This window comes from Dama dama, chromosome 30 (genome assembly GCF_033118175.1).
Source record: "Dama dama isolate Ldn47 chromosome 30, ASM3311817v1, whole genome shotgun sequence".
Taxonomy (NCBI): Eukaryota; Metazoa; Chordata; class Mammalia; order Artiodactyla; family Cervidae; genus Dama; species Dama dama.
In genome coordinates, this window is record NC_083710.1 from 76,410,586 (window position 1) to 76,437,879 (window position 27,294).

The window sequence follows — 27,294 nt, forward strand, 5'->3', positions numbered from 1 at the left end:
AATGTAATGCAGATGCTCTGTGAATATCTGTGGAGCAAGTTTTTTCCCACATATTTCATATCTGTGGTTGTGGAACCTGCAGGTACGGAGGTACTATATATATATTTTTCTACCTTCTGAAACAGATGTCACTGAATACAGTTTAATTTTCTCGATGATTTGAGAGCAATGATGTAATAGTTACTTGGAGGCCTTTGGGGGAATCCTGCAGTTCATTGCCTGTTTATTGTTCTTTAGACTCCCTCCGCCCCTTAATCTGTTACTTTTTATTGCTTGCTTGTGTCTGCCTGTAGCATCAACTGTCTTTGTAGTGTTTAATCTTACAGGACTGTGAGAGATGAGATGACCAGAGTAAATGTTAATAGGGTGTGAATGAGGTCTTAAAGATTTTCGTATAAGTCACTACATAATCTTTTTGACATTGCTATTCTTCATTCCTTTTTAATTTACTTATATATTCTCACCTTAATTTAGGATGGTTAAGAGTGACAAGTGAACCTGCAGAGTAAGGAGTGGTGTATTTTTAATCAGATACAGTTCTGCTCACTAGAAGAATTATTCTATTGTGATTTACTATATAAGCAAAAAGTAGTTAGGTTTTGGCTTGGTGATGTTTTTCTTCATGCTTTTTAGATTTTTATTACTGATGTTACTAACTCTCTAGAATAATAGGAGACCCAGATTTTAATCATAGCTTTGCTGCTGGATAATTCTGTGACATTGGTCAAGTCATGTAAGAAAATGTAGGCTTAAATTAGAAGTGACCTGCATGTTCCCAGCAATTTTTACCCTGCCACTCAAAAAAGGACATTCTGAGAAGATCAGATGAGAGAACTGTGTATAAAGATTTCTTTGAAAATAGGTGACAATCACATGTGTAAGGTATATAGAAATATTGTGTCTTTGAAAATTAAGACTTTTCTAAAAGCAGAGTTAGTATGTTAATAGGGTTTTCTTAACTATGTGAACTTTTGATGATTAGCTGACCTTGGAAAGTCAGTTAGTTGGCATGACAGTTTGCACTAGTTACTTTTCACGAGAGACCTTGTACTGTGTGACCGGGTCACTCCCAAGTCCACACTTTTTCCAATGATTTGAGTTGTCTTCAGTGCTGCAGCATGACAATTAACATTTTTTCAGTTATTACCTTAGATAATGCAAGTCTTTATTTTTTTAAGAAATATTTTCTTGCTACTATGAGAATAGTTGCAGAAACATGTACATCTACTTATTTTGTACTTTATTATTTGCTTTCATTAATCTCACAAATTAATAGGAACATTAAGGCCCATGAATATTGTTAGCATCGTTTAAAATGACTGCCTATTTTTCTTTAGCTTCACTACCATACAAGAATTCCACAGATGGCTCTTCCCCAAAAATACCCAATAAAATATTTATTGTCTACACTGAAAGACATAAATTAGTAATGCTAAAACATGGTAATTTATTTGTGAAATTCAGAAAAGGGAGAAAGTGAGACACTGCTAATGCATTCAGAATTTGAATAGTAAAGTCATTCTCTTCATGATAATTTGGCAAGTAGCAGTGATTCTCAAATGGTACACTTAGTATAATTTGAGGAAGACCTGTATGTTTTGAGACTTTCATTGTTTTAGCTTATATAAAACACTGATATTTTATAATTAACTGTAGAAAAGAGAGTTTAAATTATAGTTGATGGGACTATATAGTAGGTAAGGATGGGGTGATGTAGTATCATGGCCTGTTGAATCTCTTTAAGAGATACTTGTTTATGAGAAGAGAACTGTAGGTCTTCTATTTCAGTTGTCATATTTACCAAACATCAAATTCAGTGTGGCCATGTTGACTGCTTCAGATAACCTGTGAGGTAGTGAGAGCCTCTTGCAAACAGTGAGTGAGCCCAGGTCTCCTGACTTCTAGACCAGCAGGTTGTGCAGTTACTGCAGTTACTGCTGCAGATCAAAAGATCAAAGAACTGTGCTACTGTAAAAGGTACAATTTTTTTTTTTTTTGTGGTAAAATATCACCCATAATTTCATTTCAGTTCAGTCGCTCAGTCGTGTCCAATTCTTTGCGACCCTGTGGACTGCAGCACATCAGGCTTCGCTGTCCATCACCAACTTCCGGAGCTTACTCAAGCTCATGTCCATCCAGTCGGTGATGCCATCCAACCAACTAATGCTCTGTCGTCCCCTTTTCCTCACACCTCCAATCTTTCCCAGCATGAGGGTCTTTTCCAATGAGTCAGCTCTTTGCATCAGGTGGCCAAAGTATTGGAGCTTCAGCTTCAGCATCAGTCCTTCCAATGAACACCCAGGACTGATCTCCTTTAGGGTGGACTGGTTGGATCTCCTTGCAGTCCAAGGGACTCTCAAGAGTCTTCTCCAACACCACAGTTCAAAAGCATCAATTCTTTGGTGCTCAGCTTTCTTTATAGTCCAACTCTCACATCCATACATGACTACTGGAAAAACCATAGTTTTGACTAGACAGACATTTGTTGGCAAAGTAATGTCTCTGCTTTTTAATATGCTGTCCAGGTTGGTTATAACTTTTCTTCCAAGGAGCAAGTGTCTTTTCGTTTCATGGCTGTAGTCACCATCTACAGTGATTTTGGAGTCCAAGAAAATAAAGTCTGTCACTGTTTTCATTGTTTCCCCATCTATTTGCCCTGAAGTGATGGGACCAGATGCCATGATCTTAGTTTTCTGAATGTTGAGCTTTAAGCCAACTTTTTCACTGTCTTCTTTCACTTTCATCAAGAGGCTCTTTAGTTCATCTTCACTTTCTGCCGTAAGTGTGGTGTCATCTGCATATTTGAGGTTATTGATATTTCTCCCGGCAATCTTGATTCCAGCTTGTGCTTCATCCAGCCCAGTGTTTCACATGATGTACTCTGCATATAAGTTAAATAAGCAGGGTGACAATATACAGCCTTGACATACTCCTTTTCCGATTTGGAACCAGTCTGTTGTTCCATGTCCAGTTCTAATTGTTGCTCTTGACCTGCATACAGATTTCTCAGGAGGAAGGTCTGGTGGTCTGGTATTCCCATCTCTCTTAAGAATTTTCCACAGTTTGTTGTGATCCACACAGTCGAAAGCTTTGGCATAGTCAATAAAGCAGAAGTAGATGTTTTTCTGGAACTCTCTGGCTTTTTCGATGATCCAGCAGATGGTGGCAATTTGATCTCTGGTCCCTCTGCCTTTTCTAAATCCAGCTTGAACATCTGGAAGTTCACCGTTTACGTATTGCTGAAGCCTGGCTTGGAGAATTTTGAGCATCACTTTGCTAGTGTGTGAGATGAGTACAGTTGTGCGGTAGTTTGAGCATTCTTTGGCATTGCGTTTCTTTGGGATTGGAATGAAAAATGACCTTTTTCAGTCCTGTGGCCACTGCCGAGTTTTCCAAATTTGCTGGTATATTGAGTGCAGCACTTTCACAGCATCATCTTTAGGATTTGAAATAGCTTAACTGGAATTCCATCACCTCCACTAGCTTTGTTGGTAGTGATGCTTCCTATGGCCCACTTGACTTCACATTCCAGGATGTCTGGCTCTAGGTGAGTGATCACACCATTGTGGTTATCTGAGTCATGAAGATCTTTTTTATATAGTTCTTCTGTGTATTTTTGCTACCTCTTCTTAATATCTTCTCCTTCTGTTAGGTCCATACCATTTCTGTCCTTTCTTTTTTTTCGTTTCTGTCCTTTATTGTGCCCATCTTTGCATGAAACGTTCCCTTGGTATCTAATTTTCTTGAAGAGATCTCTGGTCTTTCCCATTCTGTTGTTTTCCTCTGTTTCTTTGCATTGATCACTGAAGAAGGCTTTCTTATCTCTCCTTGTTATTCTTTGGAACTCTGCATTCAAATGGGTATATCTTTCCTATTCTCCTTTGTTTTTCTACTTCTCTTCTTTTCACAGCTATTTGTAAGGCCTCCTCAGACAACCATTATGCCTTTTTGCATTTCTTTTTCTTGGGGATGGTCTTGATCACTGCCTCCTGTACAGTGTCAGGAACCTCTGTCCATAGTTCTAAAATATCACCCATAATTTAGTACATTGCTTTAAACTGACTATATAAAAAATTCATTAAATGTTTATACTTCCAAACTTCTAAATTTCATAATGTACTTTATCTTTTTAACTTTTCCTATGATTAGAAATTGATGTTAGAGTTTGTAATACAATTTGGGTGGTGGCATCAGGTGTATCAATGCATCATTTTTTATTATAATGTTATAGCTGACAGTATTTATGGTTGTGATATCCTTTTCTCATTTTCATTTTTGAAAAATTACGTGGTTTGCATTTTGAAAATTACTTAGGCATGGTATATTTTATAAATACATTTTTGCACAGAAAAATGTTTATGTATTAAAACTCAGTAGCAGCACAGATAACTATAGTACAGATCTGTTGGTGATGTGGTTTGAAATGTTTTTGCATCTGGCATGTAGATATTTTTTGGCAGGAGTTTTATGATTTGGAAGTGTTTGGGTTGGAAACAGTGTGATTTGAGAAGAGTGTTGGTGTCACTTTTTAAATAGTCTTCTAAAACAGTTATATCTATTTCACTTTTTTTTAATATATGTTTTTTGATTTGGCTGCATCAGGTCTCAGCTGGGGACACGTGGGATCTTCTTTGGGCGCGCAGGCTTAGTTGCTCTGTGACATGTGGGGTCTTAGTTTCCTGACCAGGGATCAGAGCCACATCCCCTGCATTGCAAGGCCGATTCTTAACCACTGGACCACCAGGGAAGTCTCGCCTCTGTTTCATTTTTATGAAGTGGTCCGGCACAAGTTTTGTTTAGACATTTTATCCTTAAGAAGCCACAGTGCAGGTTTCCTGCAGTCAGGATGCTCTGCCTCTCGTTTCTGCAGCATGGTCTTAGCGTGGATAGTGAGTGACGCCTAGGGTCTGGAAACATTTCCTTGGTAGACCTTGCAGAATGTCTTACATACATCTGGCACGAATGAATGTCTAAAGTGGTGGATTAAATGGTGGGCGTGAATGAAATGATAGATTTCTTCAGTTGCTTGGTAAGAAAACGAGTATCACACTTAACATAATTTTGCTAAATCCATGGTTGCGTTCATTTGGCACTTAAACATATTGTGGTGCTTCCTCATTGAATTTCAACTTCGCTTGTGAAGAGGGGATGAACATTACTCTTGACATTCACACAAAAGGAAGCAGAGTATTCTAGTGACTTTCCCAAGGTCACATTCCAGTGTAGAAGACCATAAACTTCTTAAGGATAGGTACTATCTTACTGTTGTTATTACTATTATTATTTTAGTCTCTGGTGGTGCTGAGTTAAAAGTTTGAATGAATGAAGGAGTAGAGTTGGGTTAGCTGAGAGCAAGAATGAAAAATTTTTTATTTATTTATTTATTTTAATTGGAGGCTAATTATTTTACAATATTGTGGTGGTTTTTGCCATATACTGACATGAATCAGCCGTGTGTATACATGTGTTCCCCATCCTAAGCCCCCCTCACACCTGCCTCCCCATCCCACCCCTCTGGGTTGTCCCAGTGCACCGGCTTTGACTGCCCTGTTTCATGCGTCAGACTTGCACTGGCGATCTATTTCACATATGGTAATACACACATTTCACTGCTAAGGAATGAAAAGTTTTCTGTGCCTCCACAAGGGTGGTGTTCTTTCTGCCTCCCACTGCCCCCATTTACAGCATCATTGGTAATTGGCTTTCTGATGTTTTTCTCCAGATGGTAGTTGTATTTTCTTTATTAGGGCTAATTTTCTCATATTTGAATTGTTTGACAGTTTTAGGATTAGACTTTCATTTCTCATATTCAAATTTTGAATAAACTAGTAAAACACTTTGACATGTTTTTGAATGAAGTCTACGTTTGGACGTTTTCCATATGTAGACTTGCTTATGATTTATATAATGAACTGTATTGTATTTGGATGGATAATAGGGAAAGTTATTATTTTCAATGTTATCAAATCTTATAATGTGAGAAACTAAGCATGTTTCTTAAGCCAATTCTTGTTCAGCTGCTCCTTCATGTATAATGATATAGAAACGGGTACTGGTTCTAGGAACTGACAGTATTTTAAGATGAAGACCCAGGAAAGGCTGTTTTGATTTGCCGTTTAAGTGACCCTGTATCACTGAGCACGTTGATTCTTGGATATGCTGAACCATTGACATTTGATTCTTTATTTTTAATAGGTTCAGTGTTATAAATTGGGCTTCCAATCCCATTTCATATCTTAAAATACCTAAAAACTGAATAGTAAAATAAGTGAAAGTGAATGCCCCCAGAATATTTTATATAGAGACTTTATATAGACTTTAATAACAAGCTTTTTCATACATAATCTTCTCTGACAGTTTTTCTGCATAAAAACATTTAGCCATTTGTTTTCCCTGACTGCCTCATTCTTTCACTGTTATATTATAGTAAAATATACAAATCAGAATTTATCGTTTTTAACCATTTTTAAGCATGTGGTTCATTGGTATGAAGTGCATTCGCATTGTGGTACAACCATCACCACCATCCGTGTCCAGAACTTGTTCATCATGTCAGAATGAAGCTCTGTGCCCATCATGCAGTTGTTTCTCATTTCTGATCCCCCTCTCTTCTCAGACCTTGGCAGCCACCACTCTAATATCTCTCTTTAAAAATTTGATCATTCCTGGTACCTCATAGAAGTGGAAACATAAAATATTTGTCTTTTGTGTCTGGCTTATTCCACTTAGGATAGTGTCTTCAGGGTTCATTTACATTGTAGCATTTATCAGAATTTGATTCCTTTTTAAAGGCCAAATAATATTCCAGTGTCTGTATATACCGCATTTTATTTATCCACTTGCCCACCAGTGGACATTTAGGTTGTCTCTACCATTGGGCTGTTGTGAGTAATGCTCCTCTGAATATAGGAATATAGTTATCAGCTTTCAATTCTTTTTCTTCAAGGTTATACCTTAATAGTTTGTACTGCTTAGTCCCCTATCTCTATATTGCCCCTCCCATCTTCCCTCTTCCCACTGGTAACCATTAGCTTGTTCTTTGTATCTGTGAGTCTGCTTCTTTATATCTGTGAGTCTAGTTATATTCACTAGTTTGTTGTATATTTTAGATTCCATATATGTGATATTATACAGTATTTGTCTTTCTCTGTCTGACTTACTTCACTTAGCATAATGCCCTCCCAGACCATTCATGTTGCTGCAAATGGCGAGATTTCATTCTTTTTTACACCACATCTTCTGTATCCATCATCTGTTGACGGGCACGTAGATTGCTTCCACATCTTGGCAATCAACTTTCATTTCTTGTGAATATGTATACCTAGAAATGGAATTGGTGGTTCATATGGTAGTTTTGTGTTTAGTTTTTGAGGAGCCTTTATACCACAGTAGCCATACCATTTCACATTTCCTCCTACAGCTCACAAGGGCTCCCATCTCCACTTCCTCGCTAATACCTTCCTCCTTGCCTTCTTTGCTCCCTCCTTCCTTCTGTCCCTCCTTCTCTTTCTCCTCCTTTTCCTTCCCTTTTGCTTCTTTTCCTTTTTCTTTTCTGTCTGCTTACCTTCTTTCAGATGTTGTTATTGACTCTCACCTTGCTCTCTGGTCTCGCTCTCCTTTCCATTCTCCTTCGTCCGGTGGTCCATACCCTTATTTCTTCACTACCATTTTAGTTGGAGTTTGGGAAGGAGCAGGGATTGCACATTCAGTGTATCATTGTAATTGGGAGTCTGTAATATTCTAAAATCCTGTGAATCAGTGTAGAGTCCATATTCTCAATCAGTATTTTACTTAAGAAAATTTCAACAAAGACAAACACAATTGCATACTTATAAAAGTTGAGCTGAATATAGTTAATATTCTAGATCAGAAGTTGGCAAACTTTTCCCCTAAGGGGCCAGATAATAAATATTTTAGGCTTTGCAGCTGTATAGTGTCTATATTTTTCTATATTTGGGCAGCTCTTTAAAAGTGTAAAAACTTAGTCTGTGGCTTGCTTTTGGCTTAAAGGCTACAGTTTGCTGAACCTCTGTTCTGGATTTATTTGCAGTGATCTTGTTAGACAAAATGACCCAGTATTGATGAAGAAGTTCTTTTCTTAATGCTTTTCTTAGTAGAAGTACAAACTTTAATACTGTTAAGGTGATTTGGTTTTTTTGAATAAAGTACTGCAAGTTAATATTTATTATTTTAATTTTCAGATGGTGACCCTGATAACTATATTGCTTACTATCGGAGAGCTACTGTCTTTTTAGCTATGGGCAAATCAAAAGCAGCACTTCCTGATTTAACTAAAGTGATTGAATTGAAGATGGATTTCACTGCAGTAAGTGCACCTAAACTTTCTTAAAAGGAAAACTTAAGGAAACTTGGAAGAGGTAATTTGTTTCTTAAGGTGAAAATTGGCATGCTAGGCATAACTGGAGGATGTAGAAAGCCACTGTGATGTAGTGGACTGGGCAACAAGAGAAATTCAGTCCTCGGAGTCATAGGTATGTGTGAAGGAGGCACAGTGGAGTGGGACATTAGGTGATTTTTAGAAGCATTGCAGGCAGATTCTTTATCGTCTGCGCTACTAGGAAAGCCCAGGAATACTGGACTGGGTAGCCTATCCCTTCTCCGGGGATCTTGCCAATCCAGGAATCGAACAGGGATCTCCTGTGTTGCAGGCGGATTCTTTATCAGCTGAGCTACCAGAGAAGCCCAGAAGTGTGGCAGTGATGTCAGCTTTGTGGTTTAGAAAGGTATCTGTGTGGAGGATGGGGTGTAGGCTGAGAAATGAGCTGATGAAGAAGCTGTTGAATTAAGAGGCTGTCAGGTGACGGATGGCAGTTTCAGTCAAGGCTGTAGTGGGAAGAATAAAGAAGAGGGAGCAACGCAGTTAAACAGTGGTCTGTGATGAGGACACAGTGTGAATTAGACAGAGTCCTGCCCTGAACCAACACTCAAGCTTCAGAAGTGGAGGCATTTATGGTCTAATAGGATATCTTGACAGTTGGCAGGTCACTGTAATGGCTTAAAATAAAAGGACCCAATTATATTGTCTCAAAATTAATTTGGCAGTTCATTTATTTGTGTGTTTGTGTCTTGCTGTAATCCAGAAAGGATTTGAGATGACTGATTAGATGTGGGTGAATGTTTGGTTTGAAATAATTGATTTATTTTAAGATAGAATTCGCAAGTGTCAAATTTTGTTTATTACTTTACCCAACTAAGCATAACCGTCCACAAAGGTTAAGTAGCTTATTTTCCTAGTATTATAGTATTTATTAGCCAGTTGAAGTGGCTTTACTTTTGCTTTTTATGTGTGTTGATGCATTTAACAAAGGATTAGGGAAATTTTTATGTACTGTGAAAGTAATAATATGTCTTAGTCGAATATTGGTGTGGTTTCTGTCTACGGTAGATGTTCGTCATCAGAGAGTTGGTATTCTTGGAAGAGATGGGACTGTGCACATTAGTAGAGGAATATCAGAGTTGACTGATGGATGTTAAAGAGGCATTGTTATTCTGGTTATAGTGGAGTAAACATGTGCATTAAGAGTTAATAAAAAACAAAAACTATGTCCAGAGCTTTGATTGGTAAAGTCCCAAGTTACACAAGTTTTATTAGAATTACAAAAAGTTACTATGATGGCTTAAAATACTTTTTAAGTGAGATACAACTCACATAGCGTCAAATTCACCCTTCTTTAAAGTGTGCAGTTTGGCAGTTTTTATTGTAGTGTATTCACAAGGCTCTGCAAACATCACTATTACCTAGTTCCAGAGGATTTTTATTAGCCCTAAGGAAGCCCTGTTCCCATTAGCTGTCACCTCCCACTTTTGTCCTAGCCCTCGGCAACCACTTCTCTCTCTTCTCTTCTCTCACTTCTCTCTTGTCTCTCTGGATTTGTCTGTCTTGGATATTTAATATGAACAGAATCATACAACACATCGCCTTTTGTGTCTGACTTCTTTCATCTAGTGTAATGTTTTCAAGGTTCATCAACATTGTGGCATCTGTCAGTACTTCATCTCTTTTTATGCCTGAATAATTTTCTATTGTATGGACATATCATATTGGCTTCTTAATTTATTAGTTGATGGGACTTTGGCTTGTTTCTACTTTCTGCCTGTCGCTTTGAGCATTCATGTGCAAGATTTTATTTATTTGATATAGTAAAAAATATTTTTAAGGAAGCAGACTCTTAACAAAATTTATAAGTAGTCATTGGTTCCAGGAATTATTCTCAGAGGGCCAAGTCATATGGGTATAAGAAAAATTAGTATTTCATTAGCTTATTGAGTTTTATACTTTGGGTTTAAAGAAAATTTAGTATACTCAGTATACTCTTTTTTTTTTTTTCTTTTTTAGGCAAGATTACAGCGAGGTCACTTATTACTCAAACAAGGAAAACTTGATGAAGCAGAAGATGATTTTAAAAAAGTGGTAAGTTCAGTTCAGTTTTTATGTGGCTCTGCTAAGATTTATATTGAGTGAACATACTGAACTTATTTTTTTATATATTAAGACATTTTAATAGTTTTATACCTGAAAAGGAAAATTGTTTGATTTGTGTATGTAAGAATCATAGTTCCTGAATTAATATTTAGTGGATGACATCAAAGAATCACTTTAACGGATGGAAGATAAAGTGTGTGGAACAGATAAGTAATCCTCACTCAGTTTATACAGCTCATGTTCTGCTTTGTCCTCCATGAGATCTAGACATGTCAGCTGAGCTATTCTGAAAGTTGCCCGAGTGACCCAGGAAACCCTTTATCTGATCTGAAAGGGATAGTGAAACAGATTCTCAACAGGAAATTTTGTAATCAGCCATGTAGCTACTTTACAAAGTGTGAATCGTCTTGGATTTGTTGAGGGAGATGTTACAGGTTACATGGAATTGAAGGGATTATACCCTGAAAAAGGGTTTGAAGAGACACAGCTAGAGGATGTCTTCATACCCTCATGGGGCTTGTTTTAAGACCCACTTGTTTTGTTTCACATGGATTTGATTCTGGAGTGTTCTAGAAAAGAGATATTTATACACATATATGTGTGTGTGTGTGTCTTTCATTGTTTATTATTTGCATTTTTATAGTTTATCAGAATGCTTAGTTACTATGATGACAACCACTATGAAAATAAAACTTCTGTTTGCATAACCTTTGTCACAATACTCAGTCATATGCAGACAAATCCAGAACACATTAGATATTAATTGTATTGAATCAGAAGCTGACACTCATGGTCTTAATAAAATTCAGTGTCATTGTCAGCATTTTGCCATCATTTATCTTTTGTGCTTTATTGATTCCTCAAATCGAAAACCCTGTGGTACACTGTTCAGCATCGCACACCGATGAAATCTGCCTGGAGAGCACCTGACAAATTGCCATTGTGACCCCATCTTTCACTGACACATGATAACTGATAGCAGCTCTCTGTCCAGAAGCCCCTGCACCTTCAGAGGAGGCTCCAGGCCCGCAAGGTGGTCAACGTGCCAGTAGTACAGAGGCCCTGGGTCAGACGGTCTGTGACAAATGGGAGGTTTCTCACACTTTGAGCTTCATAGATCAAGTGCCATAAAAGAAGGCATCTCCTGACCTAAAGAGAGAGAGGTGACAGGGAGGGAGGAAGCAAGTGCCTGGGCATCAGTGGGCGCTGGGGCAGGAGACGGTGTGTCCGGTCTTCTGGGGAACCTGGAGCAAAATGCAGAGGCTCAGCACTGCCCCCTGCTGGCTGCACACTGGACCCTCGGGGACTGCTCTTCAGCCATGTTTGTATGCTCTTCTGCTTAAAATAAACAAACAAAAAGATTCAGTGTCATTTTATGTTTATCTGATATTCCCTGCTGCTTGGGAACTTGTTAGAGAGGAGGCTGAAGGACAGGCGGCAGGGAGTCAGTGGTGCTGGAGAAACTTTACCTGGCCCAGTCCTCTAGATACACAGCAAGTGTTGTGTAAACATTTGTTAAATGGATGAGTGGTAAAACATAATAATTAGTTTCCTTCTTGTTAATAAGTGCTTAAACTTAGAGTTCTTTTTCCAGTTACAAAGACTAGAGTACTCTTTTAGAAATACCACAATTTAGAATAAAGCGTTAGCACAAATTAGTCCTTACTGGGCATTGGATGTATCCTTTCGGTAAATGTGGATGTGTCTTGAGTTAATGTCTTCTCTGTCATCACTATTAAAACCTCTCGGGAATGAAAAGGGGATGTTCATGAAGCTTCACACTTGTAATTGTTGTCTGACAGTCACACTTCTGCTCATGTGTTCTTAAACCTGCCCTTGCTGCTCTTGTCACAGCGTTCTTCCATGAGAATGTACACCTGTACTGAATGATCTTTCCTTTTTATTTGACATTTTTATTGAGAGAATTATAGATTCCCATGCAGTTGTAATTAATAGTACAGAGAGATCCTGTGTACCCTTTACTTAGTAACCCGTTTTCCCCAGTGCTGATATCTTAGGAAACTATGATATTGTAACCAGGATATTGACATTGATACAGTCTACCAGTATCTTGACTGTGTTAATGGATACAGGGAAAATTGTATAGAATTATACACACAGATAAATGAATATTCATTTCTTAGATTCTTATGCATTGATTTTGTATCCTGCAACTTTACCAAATTCATTGATTAGCACCAGTAGTTTTCTGGTGGCCTCTTTAGGATTTTCTGTATGTAGTATCATGTCCTCTGCAAATAGTGACAGTTTTACTTATTTTCCAAGTTGGATTCCTTTTATTTCTTTTCCTTCTCTGACTGCTGTGGCTATGACTTCCAAAACTATGTTGAATAAAAGTGGTGAGAGTGGGCATCCTTGTCTTGCCCAAATCTTACAGGAAATGCTTTCAGCTTGTCACTGTTGCGTGTGATGTTAGCTGTGGATTTGTCAGATATGGCCTTTATTATGCTGAGTTATATTCCCTCTATGCCTACTTCATGAAGAGGTTTTTTTTTTTGTTAATTATTAATAAATGTTGAGTTTTATCACAAGCCTTTTTATGCATCTATTGAGATGATCATATGGCTTTTATTCTTTAATTTGTCAGTGTGATATATCATTGATCTGCAGATGTTGAAAAGTCCTTGTATTCCTTGAATAAATCCCACTTAATCATGGTGTATGATCCTTTTAATGTGCTGATGGAGTCAGTTTGCTAGTATTTTGTTGAGGATTTTTGCATCTATGTTCATTATTATTTTTTTCTTCGTAAGATAGTGACCATGGTAAATAAGAAATAAAGTATTGTAAGATAGGTAAAGGTTTGGCTGAAATGTAAAATACCAAAGAAGAGAAGGGATATCAAGAAACATGACAAAAGGAGGTAGGGAAGTATCAGCAGCATTCAGTTTCCATGTGTGACTGTCCTCGAACATGAGAGGGTAGTTGAGAAGAACCAGCAACCTTGGGAAAAGAGTGAAAACCTTCATCTCACTTAATCCTCTTTGAAACTCTCCCGAGTTATAAGTTTCAATCTTTAGTTTGTTCCTCAAACTTCTTTCTTAAACCTTTTTGGAAGAATCTTCTCTTTCTCCTCCACCCCCACCCCCCTTCCTTCCCTGCCCCGATGAGGCCCTGATGACCCGAGCCCTCTGCTCTTTTCCCATCCCCATTGTCTGACCATGGAGTGAGGCTGAGTCCTCCATCCTTACCCTTGCCCTCCCTCACCTGCCTACAGGGAAGATTGTGTGGAGGAGGACAGACTCTACAGTTTGGGAGAGAAGAGATGCACATTCCATCCAGAGGAGGCAGTTATCAAAAAACATCTACCTTTACCCAGAGCAAAGTGACAGTACACACACGTTTAATACTCCTTCCACTGTGGTGTTTCTTCGGAAGGATTCGACTACCTCGAGGATGGTAAAACAAAGACAAGCATGCCATGGCCCAGAGCAGAGCAGCTTCCTCAAATTGGACAATTTAATCACGCAGGGAAAACCCACTCCCAGAGTGAGCTGAGGTTACCAGTTTGTAGTCAGCTATGAATATTTGGAGTCCTAGCCATTCCTTCAAAAACCAAAGATAGAAAAAACCAAAGATAAAAAGACAGAAAAAATATATGAAGTATCCTCTAAGAAACAAAATGGCGAAATGCAGACCCTTTACCAAAAATTAATATTCTTAAGGTTTTTCATCTGCAGTGTTCTCTCCACCAGCTAGCTGGTGGAGGTGTTTTTTAGACATGAGTCTGCTGAAAGGGGAAATGGTGTGACTGGAGAATTGAAGGAGAGACATTTCTAGAAATAACCTACTGGCGTTTGCACCTCACCCAAAATGGGAGAGAGCCCATTAACTACAATTTCCATCTTAGTAGGAACATTAGATTTCAGGAATTAAATATAAACTGTAATCTCAAAAATTTTTTATAAAAAGTCAGTAGTTTCTTAATGTAGGCACCTTTTTTTCCTGAGCCATTAGGCTTAGGATTTTTCCATCTGGAGGAAGAAACTGTTAAGAGTGACTGTGCTAGAGACCCGGCTGGGGGCGGGAGCGAGCTGTAAGCAGACACAGGGATCTCACTGAGGTGGCAGAAACGGCCTAAAACTGTGGGAGTGGTTGCATGCTTCGTAAGTTTGTTAAAAGTCATAAAATTGCACATTCAGAATGAGTGAATTTCATGATATATAAACTATACCTTGGTGAAGTTGTCTTTAAAAAAAAAGACAGTATACAAACCTCCTAAAGCCACTTCATAGGCCTTTTAAATAAGCTGTTACTCTCTTATTTTTCTCTGTAAAGTCTTCCTTATTGTACCTCAACCCCTCTAGCATCAAATGTTTTCTTATACCTCTAAAAAACTTCCCTTTCCTTCATTTTCCCTATGCCTTTCAGTATTGTGGTACAATTATTTTATACTTAAAAAATAAATTCTTAAGAAACATAACTAGAAAGCAAAACACATGAAGCTCAAGTGTTTCTGCAGAGCCACATGTCAGAGTGAGAGCGGTGTTTCCCTTCATTCTCTCCCTTTTCACAGCCCTAAACCCACTGCTTCCCGGAAAGTCGTGGCGCCCCAGGTCTTCCGACTCCAGCCACGCTGCCCGCTCTCGCGCATCACGCGGGTGGGAATAAAGATGCCTTGGCTGCTGCTTCCCACGGTGGTCAGCGCCTGGGCTAGTCGTGGGGGGGCCTGGTGTGCCCGTGTTTCCCTACTGATCCCGCAGTAAACTGGAATGTTCGCAAAGTTCAGATCATTGTGTATATTATGATTGTTAGTCTCAAAAAAAAAAGCCCTGTTTAATTTCTTCTTCTTGTTACAGCTCAAGTCAAATCCAAGTGAAAATGAAGAAAAGGAAGCCCAGTCCCAGCTAATCAAATCTGATGAAATGCAGCGTTTGCGCTCACAAGCACTGGATGCCTTTGAGAGCTCAGATTTTACTGCCGCTATAACCTTCCTTGATAAGATTTTAGAGGTAAGTTTTTTTGCTCTTGCAGCCGACAAGCCTGACAGTTACTGCCTTTTCCTATGAGATGTTTATATGCTTTGACATGTTATATACCCCAAAAATCCGAGGTAGCATAAAATCAGATTGACTCTGGGGTTTTCTACTCTTAATTGAAAGATGGCATTTATACAGAACAGAAGTTGGGACTGAAATTTTCAGTAAAATTACTGAAGGTGTGATGGGGTGGGTCTTGCATATTTTTATACATTGCTTGCTTTGCTATGTTTGTTTGCTATCGCCTTTTTTGGGGGGTGGGGCAAGAAAACTCTAGAGGTTAGATAATGGGGTAAAAGATAAAAGTTGGTTGCAGCAAAAGGAGAAATGATGTTTGGGAGGAAAGATGAGTGTTTAGAGTAAGAAGTTTTTAGGGAAGAAGCCAGATGAAGAGTTGATACAATTTAGATGGTTCTAGATAAAGAAATCTACATCTGCCTCAGCAAGGACTTAATGACAGGGTGTGAGGGTATCAGAAGGAAGTCTAATAACATATTCAAATGGAAGCAATCATAACTCATATTTATCATTTTCACAGTGCTTTGTACAGTCTCATTTTATCTTGGTGTTAAACTCTTTATGGGTGTAGAATGGCTACTTTCTGATAGTTTTATAGAGGAAATCATGTGAAGTGAAATTTCCAGTGGAAATTCCAGTGGAATTCACAGTTTACTAGATTATTTTGTTAATGCTTTATTAAGAAAACATAAAATTATGATTCTTACCTTCTAATAATTATCCATCTTGACCTGGCTCGTTGTCCATGGTGTTTAATTTACATACAATGTTGATTTTGATATCTTCATGTGAAAAGTTGATGTGACTTTAAAACAGCTCTACGAAATATGTAAAGCCGCTTACATGGGTCTTTTTGGTGGTGAGCTTTTGGATGTATATTTGGAAGGATAATGGTGGTTTACTAAACATTGTCAACTGTTTGATAAAATGGAAACGGAGATACTTCAGCCTTCTCACATTTTTTTCTCTCTCTTTTATTTTTGTGATATGAGGATTTAATTTCAAGGAGGTAACATTTTATAAAAGTTCATTTAATTTAGTTACTAGTAGAATAAAAATATTTTGTGAACTTAGAACCTAGATTATATTTTTCGAGACTAGAAATTAGAATTGTTGATTAAGTATAAAAATCCAATTAGAGAATATTCTCTTCAAAATCAAAAATGCTTCACTGGAAACCACTTTCTAATAATAAATGCCCTGTTTTCTTACTGTCAGTGTTTTAGAATTATATAATTGACAGGGGTTTGGAAAAGGGCCTTGTTAGTGTGTGTGTATACACACACACACACACACACTCCTTACCCCACTGGAATATATTTAAGACATCTTCCGGGACTTCCCTGGTGATCCAGTGGTTAAGAATCCACTCGCCAGTGCCGGGGACACGGGTTCAATCCCTGGTCTGGGAAGATTCCACATGCCCTGGGGCAGCTAAGCAGTTGTGCCACAAACACTGAGTCTGAGCTCTAGAGCCCATGAGCTGCAGCTGCTGAAGTCTGCGCACCCTAAAGCCTGTGCTCCACAGCAAGAGAAGCCACTGCAAGGGGAAGCCCTCTCACCACAACTAGCGAGGAGCCTCTGCTCGCCACGACTAGAGAAAGCCCGCAAGCAGCAACGAAGACCAGTGCAGTCCCCTCCCTCCCACAAGAAAAAGACGTCTTTGGAGAAATTACTTGACCACATCTCATTATTTTTGTCACATTTAAATTGTATCAGACTTTTAAACATTGCTTACAATATAGAAGTCATCACATTAATTGAAGATGTTCTATGTTGATAAATATGTAGATAAGATATGTGGCGTGCAGGTATGAATGTACGTAATTTACTGTTTCTTTAAGTCTAGTTCTTTTGTTTCTCAAGGTTTGTGTTTGGGATGCAGAACTACGAGAACTTCGAGCTGAATGTTTTATAAAAGAAGGGGAACCTAGGAAAGCGATAAGTGACTTAAAAGCTTCGTCAAAATTGAAAAATGACAATACTGAGGCATTTTATAAAATCAGCACACTGTACTATGAACTAGGAGACCATGAACTGTCTCTCAGGTTAGTTCTAGTAACATACACATCTCAACATCTTTTTAGTGTTTGCAGTAACAGAATACTCCCATTTTCTTTTTAATTTTAACTTTAATAGAATTAGGATTAGGGCTTTTTTACATATCTATAATTTTATGTTATTTCTAAGTTATTCTGCTTTTACATAGTTATTTTCATGAAGTATGCTCAGTAAGGTAAATAGGATAGCTACTACATTTACAGAAGCAAAATAGAGTGTTTAATATATTATCTCTACTTGAGTCATTTTGAACTTGAATCAATTTATGTGTGCGCATAATACAATGCCATATGTAAAAGTGTGATAAATTATTAAGTCAATGTTATAGATAAAAAATACCTTTTGTTGTGATTTCTGTATTTAGTATGAAAAACCATTTATTAATTATTTTGACGTGGAGTATTTTCCTTCTTTAAATATGTGAACAGTGAAGTTCGTGAATGTCTTAAACTTGACCAGGATCATAAACGGTGTTTTGCACACTATAAGCAAGTAAAGAAACTTAATAAGCTGATTGGGTCAGCTGAAGAGCTCATCAAAGACGGCAGGTGAGGCTGTGGCTTGGGGGCTCCACTTTCCCGCTGATGTCTGGTCATGGGCACAGAACTGAACTACTTATTTTTCAGTCCTGGAGGGTGGAGGATCTTAGATGGCATTGGGGCTTAACAAAACTATCACACTTATACACTTTTTGAATAGGGCAGAATACAGATGATGGTAACTGTATAGTATTCTTATCAGCGGATTTATTTATATTTTCCCAACTGTTTATTGAATTTCTCCTATGTCAGGTACTGACCACATACTGGGCACGGAGGGAGGTTAGAAATGAACATGAAATTTACTGTGGGAGATGGGCGTATAAACTGAGTATTAAAAGGTACTATATTAATATATCTAGAGTGATGATGATGTATACAGAGTATGCAGACGTTTTCTCTTGGTATAGGATTCAGGGTTAATAGTTCTTTTGTTAAAACATTTGAAAAATATTGTATAATTTCTCTCTGGCTTCCACGGGTCCTGATGAGAAATCCATTGTCCATCTAATCCCCCTAAAGTTAAGGTGTCATTTTCCTGGGACTGGTTTTAAGATTATTTCCTTATCTTTAGTTTTCAGAGGTTTAACTGTGATATATCTCAGCATGGATTTCTTTGTGTTTATACTGTTTGGAGTATCCTTAGCTTCTTGGATATGTGTGTTTATGTCTCTTGTCAAACTTGGCAAGTTTCCAGCCATTTTTTCTGGGAATCCCTTTTCAGCCCAGTTCTCTCTCTGCCTTCCTTCTAGGACTCTGACTGACATAAATATTAGATTTTTTTTTTTTTTTTAAGTTTTAGCCCCACAGTCCCTGAGACGCTATTCATTTTTCTTTTTCATTTTCTCTCTTGTTCAGATTTAGTCATTTCTGTTGTTTGAGTTCACTGACCCTTTCTCAGTCCTCTGCATTCTGCTGTTGAGCACATGCAGTGAGCTCTTATTTCAGTTTTTATACTTTTCAGTTCTAAACATTCTATTTGGAATTTTTGTATCTTCTATTTTGTTGCTGAGACTTTCCATTTCTTTGCTGAGGCATTATATTTTTCCATTTGCTTTAAGCATGCTTGTTAATTGCTGCTTCCCCGCCCACCCCCCCCTCCCCCGTGGCTACTTTAAAATCTTTTGTCAGGTAATTCTAACATCTTTGTCCTCTTGGTGTTGGTTGGAGATCCTGTTTCTTGGTATGATCATTAGTTTTTAATTGAAATCTGGATATTTTCATTTTATAAGATTCTGGTTTTTGATTCTTCTGTTTTGGGTGGCTTCTTCTGACATTGTTTCTGCAAAGTGAGCATGAGGGGCTGGAGGGTGGGCACCACCTCGTTAACTGGAAGATGAAGGTAGACCTTTCCCACTTGACCTTTGTTGCTACTCAGGCTGTGGGATTCTCCTACTACTGCTTGGTGAGAGTTAGGGGGGCCTGGATCTGATCAGGGGTGAAAGTTCTGGCTCCCAACTTCATGTTCTCCACCACCACCTTGGTGGGGATGTGGACACACCTCATCAGAGGCTCACCAGAGAAGTCTTGCCTCTCCAGTTGACCTGCTGATGTTGGTGGGGGTTGGGACCATAATTTTCTTATCTGAGTCTTCTCAGACTAAAAAAAGTATAATGTCCAGGGTATTTACACAGGTATCTAGCTAGAGGAGTTGGGGAAAGTACCTCTACTCCACCTTCCCAGAGGCTAACTTTTTTTTTTAAGGGAAGCACATTATTTTCTAACTGAACTTTCTTTTTGATGCAGAATGTTTATTATGGTATCATTTATGTAAAGTTATGTAATATTTGTAATTGAACTTTTAATTTCTAATATTAGTTTCACATGTAGTTTTAAGAAATAAAGTGAGGTCTCACATACTCCGTATAGTTTCCCACCATCTTAGAAATCTATAGAACCAGCATCCCAACTAGGATTTTGCCATTGATGGCTAGCGTTTGTTTTAAGAGTTATCTTTAGACCTGTATTTTAATAAAGCAGCATTTAAGTGTGAAGATTGTAGCACTCTTGGAATAATCTGCCGCAGCGGCATGTAGATACATCTTGTACTTTGTCATCACTGAGGGAAGTAACAATGCATAACATGACTAGTAGTTTTCACCAGTTGAAAAAAATGCTGAAGTAGCTTTTATTTTTTTTTATTTTTTGAAGTAGCTTTTATTGTTCTTAGAAAGCTAGTAAAGTTGGGGGCTTCTTCTGCAAGACTTACCTTGTACTCAGTCATGAATATTGATATTTATTATATAAAATAACATGTAATGGGTTCTGTGATTTTATAAAATGTGTAGTAACCAAGTGTGTAAACTGATCTCTGTTTTCCTGAAGGTGCTTTGTGGTAGTCAGACTTTAACAAGGTGTTTTCTTCAGCTTCAAAATCACAAATCTCTTTCTATAAAGAATCCGTCATTTGCTTTGATTAGTTAGTTCTCACAGGGGTGCTTTAATTTATCCATATACTTTTTCTGTGGTCAAGTATATCATCTCCTAACTCTTACTTGCAGAGAGAACCTTTGTTGCTACTGTAGATTATAAGGTAGGAGTCTTTGAGGGCATGTGCTCATTCAGGTCAGTTGATGAAGCAACATATAGTGATGAGTAGAGGGTCCTTTTCTTTAGCTCTGGAAATAGAATTCAGTTTACTCATCATGATTTGCTCATTTAATAGGTACGCAGATGCGATCAGCAAATATGAATCTGTCATGAAAACAGAGCCAGGTGTTCCTGAATATACAGTTCGTTCAAAAGAAAGGATTTGTCACTGCTTTTCTAAGGTAAATTGCTGACTCATTTCTAGAATTGTAAAAACTTGACATGTGGAGTAACAACCATAAGTTCTTTTCTCACATTTACCTTTAGGACGAGAAGCCTGTTGAAGCTATCCGAGTCTGTTCAGAAGTTTTACAGGTAGAACCTGACAATGTGAATGCCCTGAAAGACCGAGCAGAGGCCTATTTAATAGAAGAAATGTATGATGAAGGTAAATCTTTAAGGAATTTGATTTGCAATACCTCAAAGTTGATGTATGTGCAGTTAGTCCGTTTAACATCCCTTTGTTTAGAACAAGTTTACCTGGAGATGTTGGCGATTTTAGAAAAATGGCACAGAACCTAAAAATTACTTTCTTAGTAAATCTTTCTTTCTTGGTGGAACATGAGAGGTATACCATGTAAGGAAAGAGTTCTGCTGTTGAATCCAGTACAGTGGAATATAAAAATAAAAATTTTAGCTTGCTTTATTGTAGACAAGTTAGAAAAGATGAATAACAAAATAGAAAACTCAAATTACAGATCTCATCGTCCAGAGGTAATCACTGCTCATTTTGGATTTATATCTTTCAGACTTTTATCTGTGCATATATATGAGTGTGTATTTCATGCCTATATATGTATTCTATGCATATACATGTTAGACATACAGCAGACATATATGTGGCATATATGCCTAGATATAAAATGACCGTCTGTGATCCCTAGAAAGTGTGAAAGTGTTAGTCACTCAGTTGCTCAGTTGTGTCCGAGTCTTTGTGACTCCATGGACTGTAGCCACCAGGCTCCTCTGTCCGTGGAATTCTCCAGGTAAGAACACTGGGGTGGGTTGCCATTCCCTTCTCCAGGAGATCTTCCCAATCCAGGGGTTGAACCTGGGTCTCCCACATTGCAAGCTGTTAGTAAATGTCAGGACAGCTGCTTATCCAACTTTGTTCAAGTAGCAGAGAGTTTCCTGCTAGATGTGGTAAGCACCTTGAATAAAAGCAGTGCCCTATTTTTGGAGGATAACTAAGGCCAGTACAGTGGTCGTACAGAATCCTTTCACATATATTGTTTTGTGACCTTTTTCATGTGACATTATACTGTGAACATCTAAATGAGATGATTTTAAAAGAAGTGAGCCTTATAGCCCTTAATGACAAGTTTTGGTTTCAAATCAAGTATAAAGCATTTAAGATCGAAAACAGTAAGGGTATGTTTCTGGGGAAACTTGATTTGTGGTACCCTGATTTTTCCCCCTAATAATTGCTGCATATTTATTTAATGAAATGTGCAGCTAGTTTAAGCATAGTAAGAATGCATTACAGCAGTGATAAAACTGTACTAAGAGATAACTGAACTTATAATTAAGAAAGATTAGTGGTACTCATTTTTAAGGCAAACTGATCATTTACTTTCTTCCTGCTTTCTTCAATTTAAAAAGAATCTTCTAAGTGGTTTCCTGGGAGTGATGACAACTCTAGTTGCACTGTGGAACATTTTTATGGTATATAGTCCTTGAGGTCTGATGGAGGCTTGAAATGTATGTGAGCAAAATGACAAATTTTCAGATTCATAAGACTGTCAGTAAGGCAAATGATCTACACAGATGCCTTTAGTCTGCTTGCTCTTTTCACTCTTGGACTCCCAGAAGGCTGTCTTCTAGGATTTTGCATTCCAGTTAGTTGTTGGAAGGCTTCATTAATGTGTGCTTTTCTTCTCTGTATGTAAACCCGCAGCTCTGAATGTGAAACTAGTGAAGCTGCACAAGCTCTTAAGCTTAGCTGTTAAGAAAAATAAAAGGTTCAATTTTGTAGGCTGCTACATATAAGTTAAAACATGCCTTGTATCTTGAATGTTAAAGCCACTTATTTTTTTAGAGAAATTTGACAGCTTGATTCCTGAAGAAAAGATGTTTGATAATAATTTAATAGATCTATCTTTGAAGTCTTTTTCCTTATATGAAGGCTTTCTATATTCTGTTTGCTGGTTTTACCTAGTGGATGTGAAGTGATAACTAGTGGTTTTAACTTACATTTTCCTAATGATTAATGATTGATGTTGAGCACCTTTTCATATGCTTGTTGGCCAGTTTTATACCTTTGGAGTGTACCATTTATTTTTGCAATGTGATTTCCATCAAGTAACTTATCCTGTAATATTTTACTTTCCTTATATGTACAATAAGAATGCGAACAGTACATACTGCATAGGACTGTTGTGACAGAGAAGGAACATGAGAGGGTAGTTGAGGAGTCAGCAAACTTGAGCAAAGAGTAAAAAACTTCATTTCACTTAACCCTCTTTGAAACTCTCCTGAGTTACAAGACAGAGAAAGAAGATGGTGCTCAGAAAGTGATGCTTAATGCAGTGCTTCTAGTAAATGGTTTCCACTGTACCTATTTTTAGAATAGTTGTTGGTAACTTGCATTGACTTTGCTATATAAATGGTACTTAATGGGATAGCTTGCTTCTAGCTCTGACCTTTGGTGGTTTAGTTGCTCAGCTGTGGCTGACTCTTTGTGACCCCATGGACTGTAGCCCGCCAGGCTCCTCTGTCCTTGGGATTTCCCAGGCAAGAATACTAGAGTGGGTCGCCATTTCCTTCTCCAGGGGATCTTCTTCCCGGGGATTGAAACTGTATCTCTTGAGTCTCCTTCTTGCCAGGCAGATTGTTTACAACTGCTTAGGTGTGACCTATGATTGCTGCACTAACTTCATCTGACACGGCTATTACTTTAGTGTTACTAATAATATCTATAATTCTGAGAACAGGAGCCAGGTAACACTTCTTCTGGATGAAGGGCCAGCCTGGCCAAATTGTGGAAAAGACATATTTTATGTTTGACATCCTATGATGTCCTGTAACCAGATTCCTATGCCTTCTTGCCTATTCTTGAACTCTTCCAAGCTAAGTCTGCCCTATTCCATGAAAGTATTCTGTGTTGAAAGATCATACCTTCATTTTCTTAGAGTTGTATAAAGTTGGTGTTTCTTTTTTAAGTTTAGGAGAATTCACCAGTGAAACCATCTTAGGCTCCAGAGTTTTCTTAGTATGAACATTTTTGATGATGAATTCAGTTTATCAATATAGGGTTTCTCATATTTTCTATTTTCTCATTTTAGTTTTTGTAAGTTGTGTGCATCAGTGAATTCGTCCATTTCACCTACATTGCTCCTTTTGGTTATATGACGTTTTTAATGCTTTCTTACTATTCTTTTAATGTCTGTAAGGTCTGAAGTGATAATTTGTTCTTCATTTCTAATAGTGACAATTTGTTTTTTTTTTTTTCCCCTCTTGATCAGTGTAGTTTGGTCAAATTTGTTGCTCTTCTGAAGGAACCAGCTTATGGATTGGTTAATGTTCTCTATGACTGTTCTTTATATTTCATTGATTTATCTCTTTCCTTTGACTTCCTTTGGACTTATTTTTTGTTTTTTCCTGCTTCTTAAGTTTAAACTGTCATTGATTTTAGATCTCTTTTCTTTTTAAATATAAGTATTTAAAACCGCACTTCTCACATTTTTTATTTTCATTGTCATTTGATTGGAAATATATTCTAACTTTCCTTCTAACTACTTTTTTGATGCATGTATTATTTAGATATTTTGTCTAATTTTACAATATTTCACAGTTTCCTAAGGACCTTTTTATAATCAGTCAGTTCAGTCACTCAGTCGTGTCCGACTCTGCGACCCCAAGCCTGCAGCATGCCAGGCTTCCCTGCACATCTCCAACTCTTGGAGCTTGCTCAAATTCATGTCCCATCGAGTCAGTGATGCCATCCAAGCATCTCATCCTCTGTCATCCCCTTCTCCTCCTGCCTTCAATCTTTCCCAGCATCAGGGTTTTTCCAATGAGTCAGTTCTGCACATTAGGTGGCCAAAGTATTGGAGTTTCAGCTTCAGTGTCAGTACTTCCAATGAATATTCAGGACTGATTTTCTTTAGGATGGACTAGTTGGCTCTCCTTGCAGTCCAAGGGACTCTCAAGAGTCTTCTCCAACACCACAGTTCAAAGGCATCAGTTCTTTGGTGCTCAGCTTTCTTTATAGTCCAACTCTCACATCCATACATGACTACTGGAAAAACCATAGCTTTGACTAGTCAGACCTTTGTTGGCAAATTAATCTCTCTCCTTTTTAATATGCTGTCTGGGTTGGTCATAACTTTTCTTCCAAGGAACAAGCATCTTTTAATTTCATGGCTGCAGTCACCATCTTCAGTGATTTTGGAGCCCAAGAAAATAAAGTCTGTTACTGTTTCCATTGTTTCCCCATCTAGTTGCCATGAAGTGATGGGACCAGAGGCCATGATCTTAGTTTTCTGAATGTTGAATTTTAAGCCAGGTTTTTCATTCTCCTCTTTCACTTTCATCAAGAGGCTCTTTAATTCCTTTCCGCTTTCTGCCATAAGGGTGGTGTCATCTGCATATCTGAGGTTATTGATATTTCTTCTGACAATCTTGATTCCAGCTTGTGCTTCATCCAGCCCAGCATTTTGCATGATGTATTCTGCATATAAGTCAAATAAGCAGGGTGACAATATACAGCCTTATTATATATTTCTATTTTAATTCTGTTGTGCTCAGAGAACATATTCATGAATTCTTTCCTTTTAAATTTGTTTAGGTATATCTCCTTTTGAATTTATGTAGACTTGTTTTATAGCCCAGTGCAGGATCTATCTTGCTGAATATTCTGTGTGCACTTAAAAATGTGTATTCTGCAATTTCTGGGTGTAATATTTCTGTTAGTTTTCCCATCAGTTGCTAAGAGGAAACTTTAATTACCTGGTGTGAAAGAAAATTGCAAACTTTCCTATCTTCCCCTTTAATATTGTCCATTTTTTCCTTTATGCAACTTGCTAAACTGCTATTAGCAGCCTGAACATTTATGACTTAAATTCTCCTGATGATACCCTCTCCCTGTCCTTCTATCAATTCCAGAAGGGAGTATTGCAGTTTTCTTGGTACAGGATGTAGGTTGTTGCTCACTTCTGGGAGAGATCATACTCACGGGAGGTGGATTTTGCTGGCATTTTCTGGGCTCTGTGGGCTTTCTGTTTGCTTCCTCCTCTTATCCTGGATTCCTGGCTGGTACTAGCTAATTTCAGCAGCCCTTGAACAGTCTCCTTCCACTGTTGTGCTGAAAACGGTGTGTGCCCTTCCATTCTCATTTCCCTTCCCCCCACCATCTACCTTGTTTTATATGATATCTGGGAGGTGCTCCTTGGGGCATATTATACTGGAGGTCGGATACACTCTTTAAAAAGACCCCTGAGGTCCCTGTTTTGAGAATAGACTCTAGGGAAGTAAGGGCAACTAGGAACCTTATGAACACCTTATGAAGGTATTAGAGCGGTCAGGGGTTTTAATGCTGGACTGCGTCGCAGTGGCAAGTGTGGAAATGGTGAGAAACAGTTAAATCCTGGATATATTTTGAAGGGAAGCTGATTTGGGACTTAATACTGGGTTTATGGAGTGTGAGAAGGGAGCCGTTTGCAGCTGTGTGTAATGTGCGCATCTGTCTTTTGAATGCTTCTCTGTGTTGGGGAGCTCACGCTGGCTCGAAGTGGGTAGGACCTGTTTACAGACCGACTCCCTGTCATGCTCGCCATCTTGCCCAGTTGCCAGAATAAGCAGGACTTGACACATTTATTGGTGGAGCCTGTTAGTGTGGAACTGCCTTTCCGGTGTTTATTCCAGGCCTGTTGTGGAGGCCTTTGGTGTCCGGGGGCCCAGCAGCCACGTCGGGGGCCTTCCACATGCCGTCTGGCACTCTGCAGAGACTGGTTCTTGGACCTGGCTTGGGGTTAATGCTGCAGCCAGCTGCTCCACATACAGGCGGAGAGGCTGCCCAGCCATTACTTTAAGCCACCTCATGAAGTAACCTGATGATTGCCTTAGAGCTCCTCCTGCTTGCTAAATGCAGAATCCTTGGCCAAAGAGAACAGCTTCCAAAATCTTCTAGGGCCTCTTTCAGTGTGTATCTGGATTGCACTTCTGTTAGGCTTCTTCATTAATCTTATCCTAGTTGCCTTTTCTCTTCCAGAAATTTGTCACTATTTCTGTTCTGCTGTAGTTTCAGGGCTGCCATGTTTGTATTATTTTTTATTTTTTTAGGGTAGAGGGCAAGAAATTCCTGTGCTTACTGTCTGCCATCTTGATCTGGTGGTTTGCACTGCTCCTTAAGAACTGGGTGAGGGGCATATGGAAGAAAAGAATTTGAGAAGGATGAGTTTTTAGGTTCAGAGGTTAGAAAATTAATTGGCTAATATGTAACATACTGTTCTAAGAAATATAATTAAAAATGAGTTATATAGTTTATGTCCATGGGAAGTTTACATCATCCATAGTAAATTCCTACTTAGTTACCTACGTGTAATCATGTGAATTTGAGGAAACAACTTATTTTTCCTGTATTGTGAAAAATGTATCTATCTTAACTGTTAATAAAATATAGGAGACAGAAGACTGTTTTGGG

General features: G+C 38.2%; 1 protein-coding gene across 1 annotated transcript in view; it reads left to right on the forward strand.

The window, feature by feature from the left end:
* DNAJC3 (DnaJ heat shock protein family (Hsp40) member C3) overlaps positions 1-27,294 on the forward strand; it is a 57,849-nt gene that overhangs the window by 22,382 nt on the left and 8,173 nt on the right. The window contains exons 3-9 of the mRNA XM_061133614.1: positions 8,202-8,326; positions 10,358-10,432; positions 15,265-15,417; positions 17,329-17,510; positions 17,952-18,071; positions 20,728-20,833; positions 20,919-21,039. Of these exons, the coding sequence (XP_060989597.1) occupies positions 8,202-8,326; positions 10,358-10,432; positions 15,265-15,417; positions 17,329-17,510; positions 17,952-18,071; positions 20,728-20,833; positions 20,919-21,039 (882 nt within the window). The remainder of the gene's footprint in view (positions 1-8,201; positions 8,327-10,357; positions 10,433-15,264; positions 15,418-17,328; positions 17,511-17,951; positions 18,072-20,727; positions 20,834-20,918; positions 21,040-27,294) is intronic.